The following is a 20,364-nucleotide window of genomic DNA, read 5'->3' on the forward strand; positions in this document are numbered from 1 at the left end:
GAAAGGAAGAGTAGCTCAGACACAGTTTTGCTTCAAGAGATGGCCATGATGGATTCTCCAGATGTCCTTTTATCTCATCCCTGCTGTAACCTCATCCCAACAGTGAGGGTTTTCATCTGACATTATCCCCAAACACTTCACTGTCACTGTAACCTTTCTGAGATCTGATGCCATCAGAGAAGGAGTTAACCAATTAGAAAGTCACTGTTGAGTGATTCTGGGCACTCCTCCTCCTCCTCCTTTCCCTTCCCAAGTGGAGCTGAGAGCGCCGCTCTCGCAGCCTGTCCCAGGGACAGAGCAGCACTCAGACCACACACCTCTGGTGTCTGCAGAATGCTACACACAGCTTTGGAATCCTGAGCACTTAGAGGAGCACAAACAAGTCTAAAGGACATCCCAGGACTTGAGAAAGTGAAACACCTTTGAAGTGCAATCAAAGTCTCTGTGCCTCAGCCTCTATTTATAGGAGACAGCAGAGGATATGCATGGGTTCCACAAAAAAAACAAAGCAAAAAAATACTTTTTTTCTCCTGCTACTGTACCTAGCAGGTAATGTCACCCAGATGGCTGAACTGTCCTTGAACTCCCAGTGACTTTTCTGGTTTTTGCTTTAAAAAACGTGGGCAAATTCAAACTTGTTAGACTTGCTTTGCCTTGCTCTTGGAGCACCAACCTCAAAAGACTTCCCCACTTCCACCATGCTAAATGAATGCCCTGAGTACTGAAATGCAAACCAGAGCTGGGAAGTGCTCACCAGATCCGAGTCAAGCCTGTAATTCCAGAACATTTCTTACCTGAGGGTACGGCAGCAGTGCTGAAAGGTACAGAACCAAACATGTCTGTACTAGCAGGAAGTGACTGGGATGAAGATGGGATAAAGGCATCACCTGGAGTAGCAGGAGTCTGCAAGAAAGGAATAAAACACAAGGGTGACATATGAGCTGCAGCTTCTGCTGCACATACTTTGCTGCCACATCCTTCATAACTCTCAAAATCTAGGTTTGGAGTAAAGGAAGAGAAAGAAGAAAGAATGGGAAGATGTAGAAAGAAAGAAGGAAGTGAAATAAGAGAATTTGCTGGTGACAGGATTAAAGAAACTAAAGGAGAGACTTTCTACTAGAAGAGAAAAATCAAAATGAAATTTGCCTGGAATACATCACATGGAAAATATTGACCTAACTTCCTTCTCCAGAACAGACAGATTTGTGATTCTAGATGTTAGCTGAGCACCAGGAGAGGCAGTGACCAAGGCATTAACATAAGAAACAGTGAAGGCAAATGAAGTATCTGAAGGAAAAGTGAATAAATATTGCTTCTAATTAACCAAGAGGACCAGAACCATAGGTCTACATTAAAGGAGATGCCCAATCCAATTGAGTAAGGTAAGGATGAGCAGGCAGGACTTTGAACATCTAGTTCCAGATATATCACAGAATCACAGACTATTCTGGGTTGGAAGGACCCACAAGGATCATCAAGTCCAACTCTTAAGTCAATTACCCACACAGGGGATTGAACCCATGACCTTGGCATTATTACAACCAAGTTTTTACCAACTGAGCTAATCTCAGGGTCTGCTCCAGAATACTCTGCAGATTTGAGGGTCCTGACCTCACAGCACCTTAATTTTCCCAGCGTATTTATACTTCCCTAGAGCTTAATGTCAGGCTCAAAAGCTTCACAGAAAAATGATTGTGTTTTCATTTTATGATGCAGAAAAGCATGTCGAGAAAATTTTCATTGCCCTCAAAACAAACATTCAGCCCCTTCTCTCTCTCTCTCTTTACTGTTTCGTCTTCCCTCCTTTAACAGCAGTTCTGGGATATGTGCTTGGTGGAACCAGAGACATGATATATGAGGCTGTAACTGGATCCTCCTGCAGTGCAGTGGAGAGACAGAGTGCAGTGAAGCATGTCCCTCTGATGAACACCAGGGGAGCAGATCTGCAGCTCAGGTTGTATCTTACGTGACACCAAAGCCTACAGCAGGAAAATAAAAATCGATATTTTTGCCCATCATGGTGAAGCAGGGACTCTGCATTCAATTTGCTTCACTTTTATTTTCTGGTAACATAAAAACTACTTTAAAATTCTCCCCACTGGAATGGCTGATGACCTGAATTGTAAATGTGCTCAATAAAGGTGCTGAAAATAGCATGTGGAAAAAAAGCACAGCTCAGTTTCCCTGAGTACTCACTGGGGGAGAGGTTACATCAGGAGGAGTGGACATGTCCCCAAAAAGCTCTAGTTGGGTAACAGCCTGTAAAGAGAAAAAAAAAATCAATTTATCTTTGGAGGAGATGAAACTGTTATGTAGCTACAACTTGTAAAGATATCTGGTAACAGCAAACAATATAAATCCCCCCAAAGCCACACAGGCTTCAAATTCCATGTCCCACATGGAGGAAGCACATGGTTCAAAATAAGGGATTTTGATTCTGCTGATGGACCCAAATAGCCAACAGTTCTATAGGGAATTCTCCAAAATGAAAAAAAATGAATAAAGCATGAAAAAAATTATCTGGAACAGGAGTGGATGCATTACTGCTCTGTCTTTAACATCAGTGAGCATCAAGCATGATTTATGGCCAGTCCCTTTCCCTGGCTCCATTTTCAAACACCCATTTCAAGGTCTTAAAACATGGCAGTGGAATGTGGAATGACAGAAGGGTAGAGAAGGGAAGGGCTTTTCAAGTGCTGCCTGATTTCTCCTTGCCCATGGGACAGGTGTGACCTGGATAAGTGGACTTGAAGGAGGATGCCACAAATGGGTTACTGCAAGTCTGTAGCTCTACATTTAATTCATGTTAGAAATATTTTCTCAGGACATCCTTCAGTTTGAGCTCAAAACAGGTCACCCATTTAGACCTCACTAACTGGACCAGGAGAGAAAAAGCACATTCATAACAAGAAGAACCTTGAGTGGCCACATAATCAAAGCTCCTTCACATGTTCTCCAGTAAAATGACTCCCTTCTACCCATCTGCAAAGCAGTTCAGCTGGAGTTCAGGGATGTTAAAGCACAGATCCCTCAGAACTCTGCAGGAAACCTAAACCCCATTTACCATCCTTATCAGAGTGCCTCTATTGGAAAGCTTTGATGGGAACTCAGAACTGCTCTTGCTCCACTGCCTTTCTTCCTGGCTTTCCCTGTCTCACACTCCATCACACCTACAGGTGTGGGAAGGCACAATTCTCATTATGAATGAGATTTAATGCAAATCTTAATGCAGCTCATTGAATCTCCTCCCCAGCTTAGTCACACAAACCTTGCAGTCTCCTACCACATCTATGGCTTTGAAATTCAGTTGAGTCTTGACCTTCCAAAGGCCTTTGACCTTCCCTTAGTCTTTTGGACATTAACCAAACTGGCTGGTCAGGCTTTTCAACCTATCAAAGGAGAAAAACCACCCCAGGATATTTTCCTGCCTTCAACTTTCCATTATAAATGTTCCCTTGAGGAATAAGACTACACATACTATAAAAGTTTATACAGGTTTTCAATCCAATCTCTATTCCCACATCCAAAGACAATGCTACAATCACTCAGACCTGGAATTTATCTACCAGCTTGCAAATTCTCAGCTTCATGTCTAATGATGTACCCAGGGATGAATTGTCTCACATTTCCTCACATCATGTCTTATATTAAATTGCTTTAGTGCTATGACATGAGTTTTCTTCTTATGGGCTTATATATCCCTCTCAGTATCTGCATGGAAATGGAGAAGGGAAAAAGAAGAAAACTCATGTTTTCTTCAGAGTACATCAATTCTAATGCACATTACTGAAATACTGCCAGAAGTAGTTTCTGCAAAGAAAACCAACCCAAACCCAGCCTTTAAGTCCCTTCTGCAGTGGGCACAACCATATCAGGCAGGGGCTGTTCAAATGTTCAGAAAAGTGGGAATTACAACAGCTGCACTCATTTGGAAATCTCTTCAAGCCTCCCATAGGCATTACTGATTAGGAGGTGCCACCAGGGGACACTGAAAACACTCAAGAAGCCACTTTCTCCTCATCTCTCCAAACTGCTTGTTTAGCACCACTCCTAAACCTGCTCCTTTCCTGCATCACTAGTGAACTATTCACTGTTTGCCCCTCACTGGCTTCCTAAGGAACAGCCTGTGCCCCTTTGAGGAGGCCACAAGCAAAGGCTCCCCCTGAGCAGATGAGCAAGGCAGAGAGGATGTGAAAGGGCAGGTTACAGAGTTGTGTGTGAAGTTATAATTTTTTTGTGGAAAAAAATATTATATGTTTCATAGGAATACTGAAAATTGATAGTCAGTATACTTTTGAACTCAGGATTATATGACATGCATTTGAAAGGTGGTAACAGATCTCTGTGCCTCCATACTCCTGTATAATGGGAATAATAATACTTTTCAGAGTGCTTCAAGGTGATGGATCTTTGGAAACTCTTCGCAGATATAATTCTGTTAAAGCTCTTAAGGGAAACCCTGCAGATGGATTTCTAAACAGGCAGCTGGAGAGAGTGATAGGAAAGTCGACATCACTGTTTGTTATAACAAACCCTCATTCACAATATTCCCTGGTAAAAAGAAAGAGATTTACAGGGAAAATATTTCTTACAGAATAGCAACCTGAAATGCAACAGGGGCTACAGAACTACATCAGGGAATGTAAACAGAAATTTAGTGGGAACACAGCTTATTAATTTACTGACTAGAGGCAGCTTTAAACAGCAACACTTGGAGGTGGATTTTAAAGTCCCAAATGGTTCAGATCTGGAATATTTTTTCTACAACCCTGTTCTCAGCCTGAGTAAATGAATGTACCTTCTCTGACACACAGAGCTCGCTTTATCCACTTGCAGCACATGAGATTCTGGACACCAAACAGTTATCTTTTATTTTTGTGATTTCACTGTCACTACAGAACTGATTTCACTCATTATACTTCATTAAATTATTCACATCTGGTATTAGCTACATTCCAGTGAAGTTAATCCAAGCCAAACATTTTCCAATTTTGCTGTTCCTATAGATGATTTCATCTATATTTCCTTAAAACATTTTTAGAGTCACAACCTTACCTGAGTGACTGAAACAAGATTTTCATCAATGTCCAGCAATAAGTTTCCATTCTCCAGCTGTAAAGCATGATTTATGAAATGAGATGAATGATTTATGAAAATGACATGAATTTCTGAGCATGAAAATGATAACCTCCATAATTATTGACTTCAGCATTGAAATGAAAGCCCTTCCCATCTTGCTGTGAGCACAGATATGAAACCAGGCAGTCAAAACAGTGAGTGTGAATGCTGCTGGGATGTGGGGGAAACATCACTTTGTCTGTGCTAAGTCTCATCTTCTGGTGTAGAAAGCAATCTTACTACTTGCAACACAACTATTCATTTTCCCAAATATTTATTAATTCAGCAATAAGCACACCCAGCGAGCTCTGATCCTGTTTACATTAATGGAACTTTTCACTGGCTTGGTGAAAGAAAGAACTTGGCATCCTCAGGGGAATAAAAGGAATAATTGAGTTTTGAACAACAAAAGCTCTGAAGGCAAGTATTTGCAGAAAGAAACACACCTTCCTCTTAACTAGGAGAACTATAACAGCAATTTAAACACACTTAAGATAAATATTTTCTTTCCAATTTTTAAAATTACACAATTCAAGTTACATTTAAATCTATAGTTTGTGTGTGTGTGAATATACATGGGAATATACTGCCCTCACACCCATATCCATATCCATCCACATATCTAACATATATTATCACTCCAGTGTGCTCAGAATGCTGAATTTCAGGTAGCATTTATTAGAGTGTTGGAGACTTTGTTTCTGAAGTACCAAACATGAGAGCAAACTATCCAAAATCAAATCTTAGATGACTGGGAAGCCTCATCCAAGTTACCAGCCAGTAATCCCACACCACTTTAAAAATCTCAGTAACAGCCCAGAATGTTTTTTTTCCCCTCTCATCTCATCACAGACATGAAGAAAAAAAGGAAAAGAAAAAAAGACAAAAAGACTGAGAAAAGGCAAAGCCAAAGGAAGATGCTGTTATTGTGCACAACCAGGAATGGACCCAGTCCTGCACCGTCTCGGAGCTGACACTGTTCCCCCAGCCCCAGGTGAGCAAAGTGTGAAAAAGCTGCATCTGTTCCTTCAAAAAACACCACAGATCTTCCAAACATTCTATATGACACCAGAGTTTACCCATCCAGGAGGGCCCAGTTTTGGCCAATAACTAATCACTCTTTGCTGTGACACCCCCTCATTTGACTCCATCCTCCAGTGCCGGGGATGCAGCTCCAGCCACGGATTGCTCCGTGGAACCAGCTGAAGGATAACCCATCTGAGCACAGAGGGAACATGTGCAGCATTCCACGGACCATTAGGAATTCCCACCTGTGCTACAGCAGGACCTTGCAGAAAACATTTGCCCAGCATGTCACGGCACGTCCCCAGGTGCCCAATTATGTAGCACTTGAGCCGCATCTTCTGTTAGTGAAGAGACACTTCCTAAGGCTGAGCTATCCCTGGCTGCTGGAGCATGGACCAGCCTGTTATAGGGGCTGTGCAGAGGTGGCAACACAGTTACTGAGGGTAAAATTTGGCCTTTGGAGCCTTCCCCTGGTTCAGCTTTTCAGCACAAAAAGTGTAACCTCCACAACTAAAGTCAACAACCCTCTCTCTCCTTCCCCAGTGCATGACAGGAAATAACCAGAAGCCTGGAGAGATGCTCCCGTTCTTGATCTTTCTCCAGGAAAGATTCCTCCACAGAGTGATATAAAAGCTCGTTTTAATTACTCCAAAAGGCATCATCTTGCATATGAGACACCCCCAGAGCTCAGTCAAGCAGCAGCACACCAGTCACTCGTGAGAGGCCGTGCAGACCGAGGCGGAGGAAGGAGCATTAATCCTTGTATTGCCATGACATTAAACCTGTAATGAAAGCTCCATCTTTCTATACAGGCATGTGAGACATATTGTAAATCTTTTAAACATGAAATATGGAAATTTGGCTTCTTAAAGCAGCAGCAAGGTTTTTAAAACACTTCCAAGCCAGTAACGGAATTTCCTTGAGACACTTTCCACTATTCTCTACAAAACAACATTTTATCCAAGAGCTGGAGAGAACCCCAGAGTACAGAGGCAATGATAATCATAGGATATCCTGAGTTTGAGGGCACCCACAAGGATAAGAGTTAAGTAAACTGAGCTTTCATAAACCTGACCCAAAATTGATCCACTTAAACTGCAGTTTTCCCTCTGATTGCCACGCCCTCTGAAAAACATCCTTTCTAAGCAAAGAAAAAGTTCAGATTTTAAAAAGGAAATTTAAAACAGGGCTCTTGTGCTCACAGGAGCGTGAAGCACCTTCTTCTTTAACTCCTAGATACATATCAAGACAGAATATTCAACTTCTGTTACTCAGTCTGGTTTTACCAATGACAAGGGATCCATGCTGACATATGGCAGGAGAAAACCTGCTTAATATTGCTACACCTTTGCAAACAAGATGATAAAAGTAGCATCTCACACAACGTGATTTTATAATCCCGGAGAATGGAGCAAAGACGGTGCTTAAAAACATGAAAAAAATATGTGGTAATTAACTTGTACTCTGATGCAGAGCTCAGGAAGAGAAAGAAGAGTATGAAGGATACTAAATATAGCAAATAACCAGCAATTAGTAATTAACCTTTGAGCTGAGTATTAGCTATTCAACCCTGTTAAGGCAGCAGAGGGACTTAAACCTGGTTTCCTGCATTCAGTGGAAGTGCTGCACCACTCAGCCCAGCAGATAAAAGGGGGGTCACCCAACTACAAGGCCTCTGCATTTCTAATTCCATTATTCTAATATGGATTTTACACTGGGAAGTCTAATGACAAGCCAAATGGTTGGTCAAGCTAAGGATTTTCTATTATCATTTAGTTGAAAATGTAAATATTTTGGCCATGACAATTTTTTCTGATGGTTGGAATTGTTATTGTAGCTCAGGAAAGCCAGAGTTGTTTGCACAACCTTATACAACAAGTGTTGATGTTACTATGAGCTCCACGAGCTGCAAGCAGCTTGCTAATTAACTCCAATTCATTCTAAAAAACAATTAGAAGTCTAATGAAGGAGCATGTCGGAATCGTGACTAAACCGATCATCAGTCAAACCACGTCTGGTAGGTTGAGACGCACTGAAAACATCCCACAGACATATTGTTTTCCTGTAAAACTACTGCTGAATTAATGAAGTAGCATGGTGACTCAACAAAGAATTGCTCAATTACTTCCTAATTAAAGAGAATATGCTGAAGTGTATCTGTGTGAAGGAAAAATTGTCAATGCCTTCACAATCTTCAGCCTCCTACAGATCATAAAGATCCTCAAATGCCATAAACTCTCCCAGTTACAGAGGAAGGACAGTCATGATGTTTCCCTCAATCCAGATTTACACAGGTACAGTTGAGCACAACCCTTTACTTGTTGCCATAAAACTACACTGATTTTCATCCAAAATATATGCATTTGGGCATTCAGCACTTACAAATCCAGTGCTCAGAATTTGGTGGCACAGGAGAATCCTCCAAAGTTTCTCCTTTCAGTTTCTCAGGATAACTCTTACTTCTCAGGATCACACTTATTCAGGGAAATCTCCTGAAGTCAGACACCCAAGTCCTGGCTTTGGTGTCATGTTCCCAAAGACAGGGTAGCCCTGAGCTTCTTTGGATTCACCAGCTGCCCAGTTTGCTTTGTTTGGTCACTGGGAAGCACTGGATGTGCTGGTTAAAAATCCTGTGAGCCAACCCTGAGCAGTTCAAGAATTGGGATGGTTCAATATAATTGACATCATAGATTACTGAGAGTGTTTGAGTGAATTGAATTGCTACACTGTTGCTCAATAGCTTCCTTTAAATTAAGGAACTCTTCATATGATCAAAACAGACGCTTACTCATTTGTTTATTTTCTCTTCATTTGCAGGGAACTTAATTCTGAATTCCCTGTGTACTTGAGGTGTTTGCTTTTATAGGAAATGGTATTTAAAATGCTTCAATTACCCCTTTTCTCTGACAGACTCTAATAAATCAAGAGTCCAAAAGAGTGACTCTAGCTTAGAGCCAAACACCTGCTGCTCCCAGGCAACACAACACCCAAGATAATGGAACTTCCCGGGGCACAGAGGATGCTCCAGACAGTTCCTAAATATTCTCTCTGGATCCCACGCACAGGACACAGTCAGAGCTCACACAGGAAGAGATAAACCCTCCAATATCAGGGGCCTCCAGCACTTCCTGGGGGCACACAGCAAACAGCCATGGGACATCTGGTGGCTTTCTTTAAGGGCAGGTGGGAGAGACAAGTGATGATGGGAACCCAAACTTCTACCTGGGAGCAAAACTCCACTTCTAGACTGTGACAGCAGGGACAGCTCTGGCTGCTGCCATGGAATAAACTTAACAACGGAAGGGAAATAGAAATAACCCAATATTTATTGTTTTAAAATACTTGCAAGGCACAGTTATAGAGGTGTATGTAATGCTTTTCAAAAAAACCAGTTGACTGGAGCTACAACCAAGCTTGGGAAACAAGTTATTTCTACTTTCATTATTGAATAACTTGTCATCATGGTTATTTTCCAAACTTTCAAATCTCCTGAGTGTCAGCAGGCAAAAAAGCTGAGACCTGTGTACTTCTCTACTTAGTAATGTAGGGTAGGACTGAATGAATCTGCAATAATTTACAACAGCTTCTCCCCAAACTGATGGCAAATGCATACAACACTTTCCCCAGAACTGTATTACCTTTAATTCCTGAATAAATCCCAAATTGTGCAAATGATATGATTTAATGCATGTAGTGATGCAGACCAGGTAAAGTTATAAACTTCACCACTGAGAAGCAGACTGCCTGTAAATAAACATTTTAGCAAATTACAATGAGCTGTAGGGCTCTGTGCAAATCAAAATGTAGTGAATCAACACAAGGTGCAACTGTCAACTTAATGTTCAGCAGCCATCAGATAAAATCTGCATCAGTCATATCAAATAAAAACCAAAAATTCACTATGTGTAACAGAACTTTATGCCACAATCAATGAGATAAATCCATCGTTCAATTACACTCTTTTCTCCACTTTGGAGAATATCAAAAGGAGCAGAATATTATCCCAGAAAATGCATAGGAACCATAGAGGTTTAGGAACACAAATACACATGAAGCCATCAGACATGTGAACCAACAGGCTGCATAACTGTGAGTGGCCTGAAATGGTTATCATTTATTTATATTGCCTGAGTTCTGTATTAAAAATGCAAATGCAGACTTGCCACACACATGGCAGCACTCATGTGCCCTACATCCAGCAAGGAAACTGTGTCACCAGGGCAAAGCCTGCAGCTTGTGTCTGCCTCCTTGGTTCCTGCTGTTCGAACAGCACAGAGAGAGCACAGTGGCAAACTGATCCAGGGCAGCTCTGCTGGATTACAGCTTTCCCACCCTGTGTGATTATGTCCCAAAATCCTAAAGGATTGCACTAGGAAGTAAATTCAATGCTCTGATAGCATGTAATCACTGTGCTGGCAGAGCAGGTTTAGGATCACATTGGGAATGGTATTACCAGTGCAGGAATGCAAAGCCTGCTAGCAGGACAACTCCCATGGATTAAAAAGAGCTCAAGATGTGGCCCACAATATCAATATGGCATAAAAGGACAATTAAACCAGGACATTTTATTCCCACCTGTGAAACAGCATTCCTACACTGTTAAAACCTGCCATTTGACACAGCAGATATAAAATTAGGGATGGACTGAATCCTGAAGTTTGCATGGGCACAATGCTCAGAAACTATCCAGATTAAGATTCTTAAATAGTCTGTACACTAACAACAGACTAATTCAAACATCTAACCCCCTCCTGATTGTTGGAAATCAGACTCTGAATTCAGGTTAAAAGCTTTCTGAGTGTTCTTGTTTTTTAACCTGGCAATGCAAGAACGTATTTTCAAGATTCAGCTGAAAATTCCCTGATTTTCAGCTCAGGTGCTGAGATCTACACAAACCATGTATTTAACACACATGAAGGAACTTCATCACCTTATGTTACAGATGCTATAAACTGGGAAGACTAAGGAGGAGGATCTGGTTTCTGCTTCCTGTGCCAATAAGATTTTTATTAAGGAATAAACCACAAAGCGTCTTCAGAAAAAAGTTTAAAAGAAAAAAAGGAATAAATGATACAAAGTCAAACAAAACAATACAAAAATAAAATTTAACTATTAGAAAGATTGATCTGTCAACTAACATTCCAGTAAGTACAGCAGCCACGAGCTTATGGCTGTGATCTCTGTAAGATGTCCCTGCCAGTGTTCCATTGGAATCATGGAATGATGATTGTTAATGTTCCTTCCAACTGAAATCCTTCTGTGGCTCTAAAAAAAATAGCAAATGCCCACCAAAACAGCAACTCATGCCAGAAGACATTATCATAACAAGCTAATACATTTTCAAATTTTGCAACAAGTGGCTGTACCTGTAAAAAAAGCACATCCCACACTGCAATATTAAACCTCATACATGGGGTTTAATTGAGTGTAACTGAGTCAGTCTTTCAGCAAATGCAAGTAAAACTGGACAGCATTGCCAGCACAGATGGTCAGAGATTGGAGCTGTGCACCCTCTTTCTCCTCATGGTTGAGAATTTGATCCTGAAAACCTGAAGTCAATGTCACCACTCTGCAAGTTGTCCCTGCAAGCCACTGATGCTCAGGGAAAAGCCAGACGTGTAAATGGCACTGTGACCCCAGCCAGGATCAAAGCTGAGCTTTCCCAAACGCAGCGCCCTAATTCGGGCAGAACAACCAGGCAGATCTCATGGCTTCTAAACCTGAGCGTGCTCAGGTCCAGCCTCATCTGCTCCTCCCACACCTTGTCCTAAGGCAGCCAAATGACTCCCTCTCTGCTCCACCCTGGTTTAATGTTCTCCATGTAGCTGGCACCAGGCACCAGCTACAATGCCTTGGATCTTTATACAGCAGTAAGATGAGTTGTTTGAAAGCCTTCATAAAATTGTTAAGCAGATAGTTTAGACATTTTGATGAAAAGAGAAGGTTTTATTGTGATATGACTGACAGCCTTTGTGAAGGGTATTTACAGTCTGTCTCTTATTACTAAAAACACAATGACAGGTAGAACTTGATGTGGATGTTTAAGGGGGAGATGAAGGGAAACGATGACAAAAAGAGCTCATTAAACATTTCCCTTTTTTTTAGAACAGTTAATTTCACACTCAGAACTAGAATTTCTAAGTGGAGCATGCAGCACTTAACACAAGCTTTTGGGGATAAGGTTGCTTTCTGTGTCTGGCTTGATTACTCTCAGTGAATGGAGAACAGGAGAACGGGTCTAAGGAAGGAGCAGAGAGAAAGTAAGAATGAATACAAGAAGTGTGAGCTGATACAGAAGAAGGGAGAGCTATTGCAAGGAACTGGACACTCTGCAAAGTGTGTGTTAGGAGATGAGCTGCACACCTGGCAAAGGAAATCTACAGGAGAGCAGGATTTACTGGGAAGGGATGCAGCAAAGAAAGGGGGGAAATAGAAGCATTATACTGAGTAAGTAATCTTTTCATCCCAGTGTCAGAGAAGTGACTTGGCAACCAGCCACCACTCATAATTGAGTTCAGTGGGTATGTTCAAACCCTGATAGCCCAGACTCATTCCCTTCCGCCTCATTTGCACCGTATTTACATTATTTGATATCAGAGATCATGAGGAGCCAGACTATAAAGTACTTTGACACCTGCTGACAAATGGCCTCACTATGGCACAGCATTATGTAGGTACATCAGCTGCCTCAGGGCATGGACAATGTTGAACACTTCTGCTTCATGGTGCTACCAGAAGATGCTCCACACCTTCAACCTCAGTGGGATCCCGTAAGCAGAGAGAGATATTTTCCTCAAGTTGTCTTAGGAACCTGACTTGCATAAATTACACTTCCCAGCTTCAAAGTAGACTCTGAAATGGAGACTCTGCCTTTAAGTCTTTGCACTGTGGTGGATCTCACCTCACCTAAGCCTAACTTTTAGAAGTCATCCTACCTGCAAGTCATTGAATATTCATTTGCAGTCAACGAAGAATGAAATCTAGACACACATTTCTTTCCACCTGAGAGAGACACGTCATGTAGACAGAAGGCATTTTGTAGTATCATAAAATCACAGAATGTTCTGGGTTGGAAGGGACCTTAAAGATCATCGTGCTACAACCCCCTGCATTGGGCAGAGACACCTCCTACTAGACCAGACTGTTCCAAGCCCAACCCAGCCTGGCCTGTGAAGTGGCTAATTCTCTCCACTGGCTACAGAGTCAAGGCTGGAGGGCACCGAAATGACTCCTTCAGTATCCCTCACTTTTCAGTGCAGAGACTAGAGGTAACTTGCCTGGGAACACACCAGAGGAAAACAAGCCTAAAATAGAAAATTGACCTCTGCTCGGGGAACATGGGCAATTTAGTTTGAACTCAACCAAAACTTGCTGCATTGTTATTAAGCATTGGAATTTATTGTCAGGAGAGAGAATTCATGGGGCCTGAAACCCGTCAGGAGCTACAAAAAGTTTCTCACTTCATTCATCCATTATGAAAGTACTGAAAGCAAGACCTCCTAATAAAGAAAGTGTCCTTACATGTTTAAACCAGGTAGATGAGCAAGATTATTTGCCCTCAGATTGAATTTTAGAGGTTTATATAATAATGACAGCTATAAATTGAAAAAAAAAAATTATGGCAAGTGTCTCAATGACAGAGAGTCTCACACATGGAAGGATGAGCAATAAATCAGATGGGCAGTGGAATATTAAATTGCTAATTTTAAGAGGTATTGCTCTTTTTTTTCTTTTAATACATACTAACATAAAAAGGTGAAACAGAATCTCAGCTACCTTTTTTCTTCCTCTTCTCTTTTTCATCATAAATCACATTACTTGTTTAGAGGAAAAAAAAATCTTGAACCCTTTAAATTTAAGCATGAAATAGCAAAAAAAAAAATTAAAAATGAGGTGCAACCAGCTCCATGGAGATGACAGATTGAATGTATTTGATGACTGCAGAGCAGGATCCATGTGCCCTGTGTCTCAGTCATGCTATTTACCAGCCCAGCCTATACCAGTATCTGAGACATGGTTGCAAGTGTCCTGTACATCCAGTCATACTGCAACGACCTAAATTCCAGACTATACCCTGAGCAAAGCTGAAACAGCACTGAAGCAATAATAAAAAAGTCACAGGAAATGTACAGCAGAAAAACTGTAACACTGGACTGTATGGAAAATAAGTGACAAATCAACACCTATCCCATGCCCACCAATACCTTAATGAGTTATGCAACCTGAGGTACTTTACTAGACTTTCCCAATGATGTCTCCCTGCTCCTTGTGGCTTATCATGAAATATTTATGGCAAGGCTTGTTTATTGGTTTGTGCAAAGCCCAGAAGTGTCCCAATCCAGGGCCCCATCCATCCCTTTTGCCAGGTTTTATCTGCTCTCCATGCTCAGCCCAAGCTGGGGAAGTTACCCCACACCCTGGTGTGTGTGTGGGGGTGTCTCTCTCTGCCCAACACAGGCACCTTTCCCACACTTATATTAGACTGAAATTCCTGGCCTTGCCCTTTGTTTGTCTCCACTCTCACACAAATCCTCAGAAATAATAATTTTCAAACAATTTCTTGAGATCTTTATAGGACAAATTTCTATTAAACAATTCAACCCACCCTTCAGCACATGCACACCTTGTTGCTAAGGCATCTGTCGCTCCATTTCCTCTCTCAATCACTTGTTGCCATTTCTTATATATTTTGGGGTTAACTCTTCACCTTTTCAAAATGCCAATACACAGGTCAATGGTTTTTTTTGGATACAAAAGCATATTAACCTTATATTTTAATATTTTACTGAATATTAAGCTGAACTGAACTTAGTCACTTGTATACTTAGTGCACTACAGAAATAATACCTAGTGATGCTGGGAGGTAATTTCCTTGCACTGATTACAGCCCCCAATATCCAAGGAAAGCAATGCAATATACAGAGAAACAATCCTGCCACTCAGGAACATTTGGAGTGAGGTCTTTTTGTACACTTAATTTTGCTGTAGTTCCTTTCAGCATTTCCCACAGCTAAAGTGATGGCACTGCATGTACCTCTGCCCTACCACTCCACAGCCCTCAGTAAGCTACAACAAAAATTGGTTTTATTGGAAAAATAATTGCTTTTCTATGGTGGATGTTAGGTTGGACTTTGATGTAACTTCTTTGTTTCCTTCTTTCTTTCCCAAATGACAGAAAAATAATTCTAATGCAAATACTGTTTTTTGGTAGTATTTGATTTGAAGCTCTTTGTAAAATCTTTAACTATCAGAAAAATGTATTTACCAAGAAATCTGAGAGGAATAGATATTAAAGCTGCAGAAAATCACTGCAGAGACCACAATGCTCTGACATACCTCTTTCTAATGCTGCTTCTCTCAGTCTCTGTTCAGACCTTGCCTCCCCTGCTGTCCTACTAAACCAAGCTGTGAAGAGCACAATACATAAAGTACAGCTCTGGCAGATCCTACAGGGCAGAAAATGCAGCTCATCCTTGCTCAGAGTGAGACTTGCACAGTTTGGGGTAATACAGGAACCCTCCTAACCCAGGCAGCAACTCATGCATGAACACGTAAAAGGCTCATTGTTGACTCTTAACCACAAATAACACATTTACAGATGGTGACTTTCATAAGAATGAGTCAGAGAAGACAGAAAGGAGATTCAAGCAATGAGTGAGATGGGTATAAGTGACATTACAGTCCTGGCCTTCTGCACCAACCCAGCCAAACCATAACACAACATTGGTAAAATTCACAGCACCAGGAATGCACCAAATGTTACAGACAATAATGGAAGTCACAGAAGCCAAGAAAAACCCTTTCTTTAGTAAAGGGAAAGATACTTACACTTACAGGTTGACTTTTTGGCACATCATAAACACCTTCCTTCTTTTGGCTGGTAGGAACCTGCAAGAGCAAAGGAAAACTCAGGTCAATACCCAAGGAGGCTGGGTGGAAAACAACTGGTATTTATGTACAGGGTAGACATTTAATACTAATGAAATCAAGGATGGTTCCCTTCTCATCCAAGTAGCACCAGTAGTTGAGAAGACACTGAAGAAATAAAACACCTGATTTTTTAAAATCCCATAGACCAGCGGTGTTCAGAAAAGAGATTTCCACTCTCAGTTTGACTGCATGAATTGCAGGTGCACTTGGATCTCCTTCCTGCTTAAACAGCTGGTTTTTTAGATTTAACATGGGAGTTAGAGATGCAAAGCTATGTGATGGAAGTTATGATAAGGTGAGTATCATCTTCCCAGAGACACAGAGCAGAGTTACTGATCTGAGGGTTAGAGATGTTTCCCCTATGGTTTTAGATTTCTTCCTTCCAATTAATTTAATAATCTTAGTCAAGAAAAGTTGTAACATGTACCCCTGTAGTGATGGGGCCCTGTAGCTGCTCTATGAGATATTTGGTTATAATACTGCAGTTTTATTAAGGAATTAATGGCCTCTTGAAGTCTGGCATAGGAGACATGGATAGAGGACAACACGCTTAAAAGACTTTGGTGGAGCTTTTAGTTGAGCCAATAGTTGTGATTTACACAACAATGGAAATTCAGCTGCTTTGCAATGCAGGACTGTGCTTGCCCAAGGACCACTGGTTTCCATATTTATCATTTGTGATTATATTTCTTTTTCTTCCTAGAAGCTCTGAGGGTCAATTGTAAATGACAAAATCAAAAAGAATAGTAAATACATGTTCTAAACTGGCAGAAATGCTTTAAGGAAATCAGGGCTGCTTTTCCACTGAACAGGGCATTCAGCACAAGAAAGTTACATTTCAAACATCAGTGAAACCTCACAGGTCAATTTAATATTGCAAATCCAAAATTATTTGTTTTCTAAGACAACAAATATCCCAAGGTTCTGTTATTAGACCCAGACAGGTTATGGGGAAGCAGAAGGAATGACACTTATTCATTGAGATGTGCTATCTTATCTTATTCTGAACAATTATTCTATATAATATTCTGTATAATACATTACAACCTTTGTCTGCTGTTGTCTCTACTGTCCTCTTGCCCATGTTTAAACATCACAGTGTTCACAGGAAACTGTGTGTCACTAATTTAATGCACAGTGAAGAAGTTTGTCAAAGACAGGAGTGCAGAATCCTCACAGAAACTGAATGACTTGCTCAAAAAACCTCTTCTATTCTTACCTGGACCATTATTTGCTTGCCTTGGTTTTCTCAAAGTACTGGTCCCTTTCACTAAAACCCCCTATCACATCAGATATGTGAAACTGGTAACAGCAGAGCAACTCAATTCCATGGCAATAAGAGTCTGTTAAGAGAGCAGCTGGAAGTGACAGCGGGAGAGCAGGAACCAGGAAGGGTCTATTTAGGAAGACACTGGAAAGCTGAGTCTTCACAAAAAGAGGAAAAATATGGAAGATAAACTGGTTTTGAAGTTTCACCACAATGCATTTTTTCCTCTCTGTAAGATTACCCTTTCAGTCATTATAACTTATCTGTAAAGTCATCCCAAACTGCACATCTACCCAGACCTTACTGTGGAATGAACATTCCCCTGCACTATCAACACTCTTTTTGTTACTCCAGTTTATATACAGAGGAAAGCTGACTACTAATACAGAGAAACCTTTCTGAAAGACGTTCTTCTCTCCCAACCTGATACCACCTGTCCTCCTGCTGTCCTTACTTCCCGTGTATCATCACACTTTTTGCATCGCTGCTCACACAGGGGGTCTGCAAAGGAATTCTGCTTTTCCTTTCATTAACAAGAGCAGCAAAGAGGTACCAGCACTGCTGCTGCTGCTGTCAGCTCTGCCTCTGTGACAGGCTGTGAGCCAGTTGGATGGATTTGCATCTCACCAGCAACACAAGCACAGCAATTCAGAGCCCCCCACCTCGGTCTGTCAGCTCCTCACAGAGCAGAACTTGCTTCTCCACAGAGATCGGTGCTGCTCCACACACAACATCAAATCACCTCCCAAAATCCCATCCCCGCCTTGCTAGAACACCAGGCAGAAGGAGGGATGCTATTAAACAATCTGACAGTAGATGAGAAGATTGGAATGTGCTGAGTGACAGAGTCCTTGCCTAACCAACACATTACAGCAACTTACACAGACAATATTAGAGGAGCAGACAGAGACAGTCTTTGGGGTATTGTCTCAAAGAAAGGTGACAGACAGAGAAAGAATGCTTAAAAAGAAAATTGTGACCTCTATTATGCTAAAAAGAAATAGAAATTGTCACTTTTGGCACGTCTCTTTCATCTGCCATTCCCCACAGGGTAGGAATCTTTTCCACCAAGGGAAAAGTGAATTTGTTGCACACCAGCAAATGAAAAGCCAGAGCAGCACCAGCAGAAAGCTTTGGTGAGGCTGAAGCAACACTGCATGAGGTTATTGAGCAGTTACATGTTTACCAACATGTAGTATGGGTAAGGCTTTGTAGGAAATAATAGAAGCTGCCACCAATTTGCATCAAACTAAAGAAAACCAGGAAAACCAGCAAACAAAAACACACGTACATAAAAAGGAAAAATTAAAAGAGGACCTTTTCTAATTTGACTTCTAATAGTAGCCTGGATGATTGAGCTCATCAAGATCTTGTGAAAGAAACAGTTTTGTCAGTCTGCTGAGGGTAAAATCTGAGCTGTGGGAATTGAGATTTATAGAAGCCAAGGGATCATGAAGCCCATGGGATGCTCATGGCTGTGGCAGCAATAGCTCAGTTAGAACTGATACCAGAAACACTCCTGCCTCTCTGATCTCAGAATTAGGCAAGGCAGTGCCTGTAGTAAATACAGAGGGCAATGCCAGACTGCATATAGAGAGCACAGCAAATTGATATGGGTATTTTCTCTGCACCCCTATGAGAGCAAACACTTTATCCCACCCAGATACTGTCACATAAAGCCTTGAGCAATTCTCTGGTGACTTACAGGACAGTAACAGCACTGCCTCAATGAGGCAAGACCTCACCACCTGCTTATCCTCTTCTGTTTCCACTTTAAGGAAAAGAAACTGTCCAAAACGTCTTCCTGTTCATTTGGCCATTCCTCGGAACACAATTCCAACATCTCCCCTACCCACCAAAGTCTGCTCTAATCTACAAACACTGGGAGCAACAGCCCCATTTTCCTTCCTTCCACCAGCACTTCTCTAAAGTGTCACTAAAAGCTCCACACTTTGAAGAACAACAATCAGCATTTTTGTGCCTGAACGTAAGTTCTCAGGGGATTTTTGTTTCTAGCATAAACCTGACAACCAGAGTAGCAATTTTGTAACATTTGCTGAAAACAGTCAAACTTTCAACACTGAGAATATGTTCAGCCTTAGGCAGCCTCTCACCTTGAGAGCTTTGCAAGCCTTGGTGTAGAGGTGCAGAAAGATGAATATTCCAGTGTGGGTTGGGGGGTGCCAGATCAGCAGAGACAGATCAAATGAATCTCATATTAGATGCTGTGATGGTTATGTTCTAATGTTTAACTTTTATTTCCCTTTCCCACTCAGCTTCTTTCTCTTTTAACTTACAGCTACACTAGCCTCTATTTTTTTCTATTATTTTCTTGTATTTTCTCATTACCTAATACTTTCCCCTTTTTTTTCCTCTTTTATCCTTGTTCCTGTCTACCTTAAAATCTTTTCCTATTAGCAGATCAACCTCCAGCACAGCCAGATGAAATGCTTAACCACTGCTTGAAACTCCTTCCCCTCCACACTAAACGATTTCCTCGAATCACAATTTTCTTACAGCACACCAAGATTTCTGTCTATCTTCAGATTTGCCTCTAGTATGTGATACAAAATGAATTACATTATATTTTAATAAACCTTGTACTGATCCCTTGAGGATAAACTGAATGACAAAAGATTATTTTATATTGCTTCCAATGCAGTTTTTTGTCAGTGTGAAGAATGGGAGCTTAGGCTTTAACATAACATATGCACTCTGAAAATAAGTTTCCTTGGTCTGGGGGATATCCCTTGAGAGCTCTGAGGTTTTGCTCAGTTATTTCCTTGGTTAGACAGAAAGAAGAGCAGTACCATCAAAATTTCTAGGAATTGCTTGGATGGTCTGCCCTCCATGACACGTATCCACTATTTATCACCTCATATGGTGTACTTGAAAAGTTTAAGACCCTTCATAAGTTGACAAATTTAATATAATTTGCAGAAGCTGAAATGACAAACAACAGAAAAATCACATCGAGACCGGGCAGATAATTCATGTCATGTCACCGGAATGAAATGCCAAGA

At 41.1% G+C, this 20,364-nt stretch overlaps 1 protein-coding gene across 15 annotated transcripts in view; it reads right to left on the minus strand.

Moving 5' to 3' along the window:
* DAB1 (DAB adaptor protein 1) overlaps nt 1–20,364 on the minus strand; it is a 451,161-nt gene that overhangs the window by 16,363 nt on the left and 414,434 nt on the right. For 9 of the 15 annotated variants that reach the window (XM_071565292.1, XM_071565294.1, XM_071565293.1 and 6 more), the window contains 4 exons: nt 15,973–16,032; nt 5,056–5,112; nt 2,197–2,259; nt 795–903 (listed from right to left, as the gene is read on the minus strand). In XM_071565292.1, coding sequence (XP_071421393.1) covers nt 795–903; nt 2,197–2,259; nt 5,056–5,112; nt 15,973–16,032 — 289 coding nt within the window. The remainder of the gene's footprint in view (nt 1–794; nt 904–2,196; nt 2,260–5,055; nt 5,113–15,972; nt 16,033–20,364) is intronic. The other 6 variants (XM_071565305.1, XM_071565301.1, XM_071565300.1 and 3 more) reach the window with 2 other exon arrangements.

Source organism: Pithys albifrons, chromosome 10, assembly GCF_047495875.1.
Source record: "Pithys albifrons albifrons isolate INPA30051 chromosome 10, PitAlb_v1, whole genome shotgun sequence".
NCBI lineage: Eukaryota > Metazoa > Chordata > Aves > Passeriformes > Thamnophilidae > Pithys > Pithys albifrons.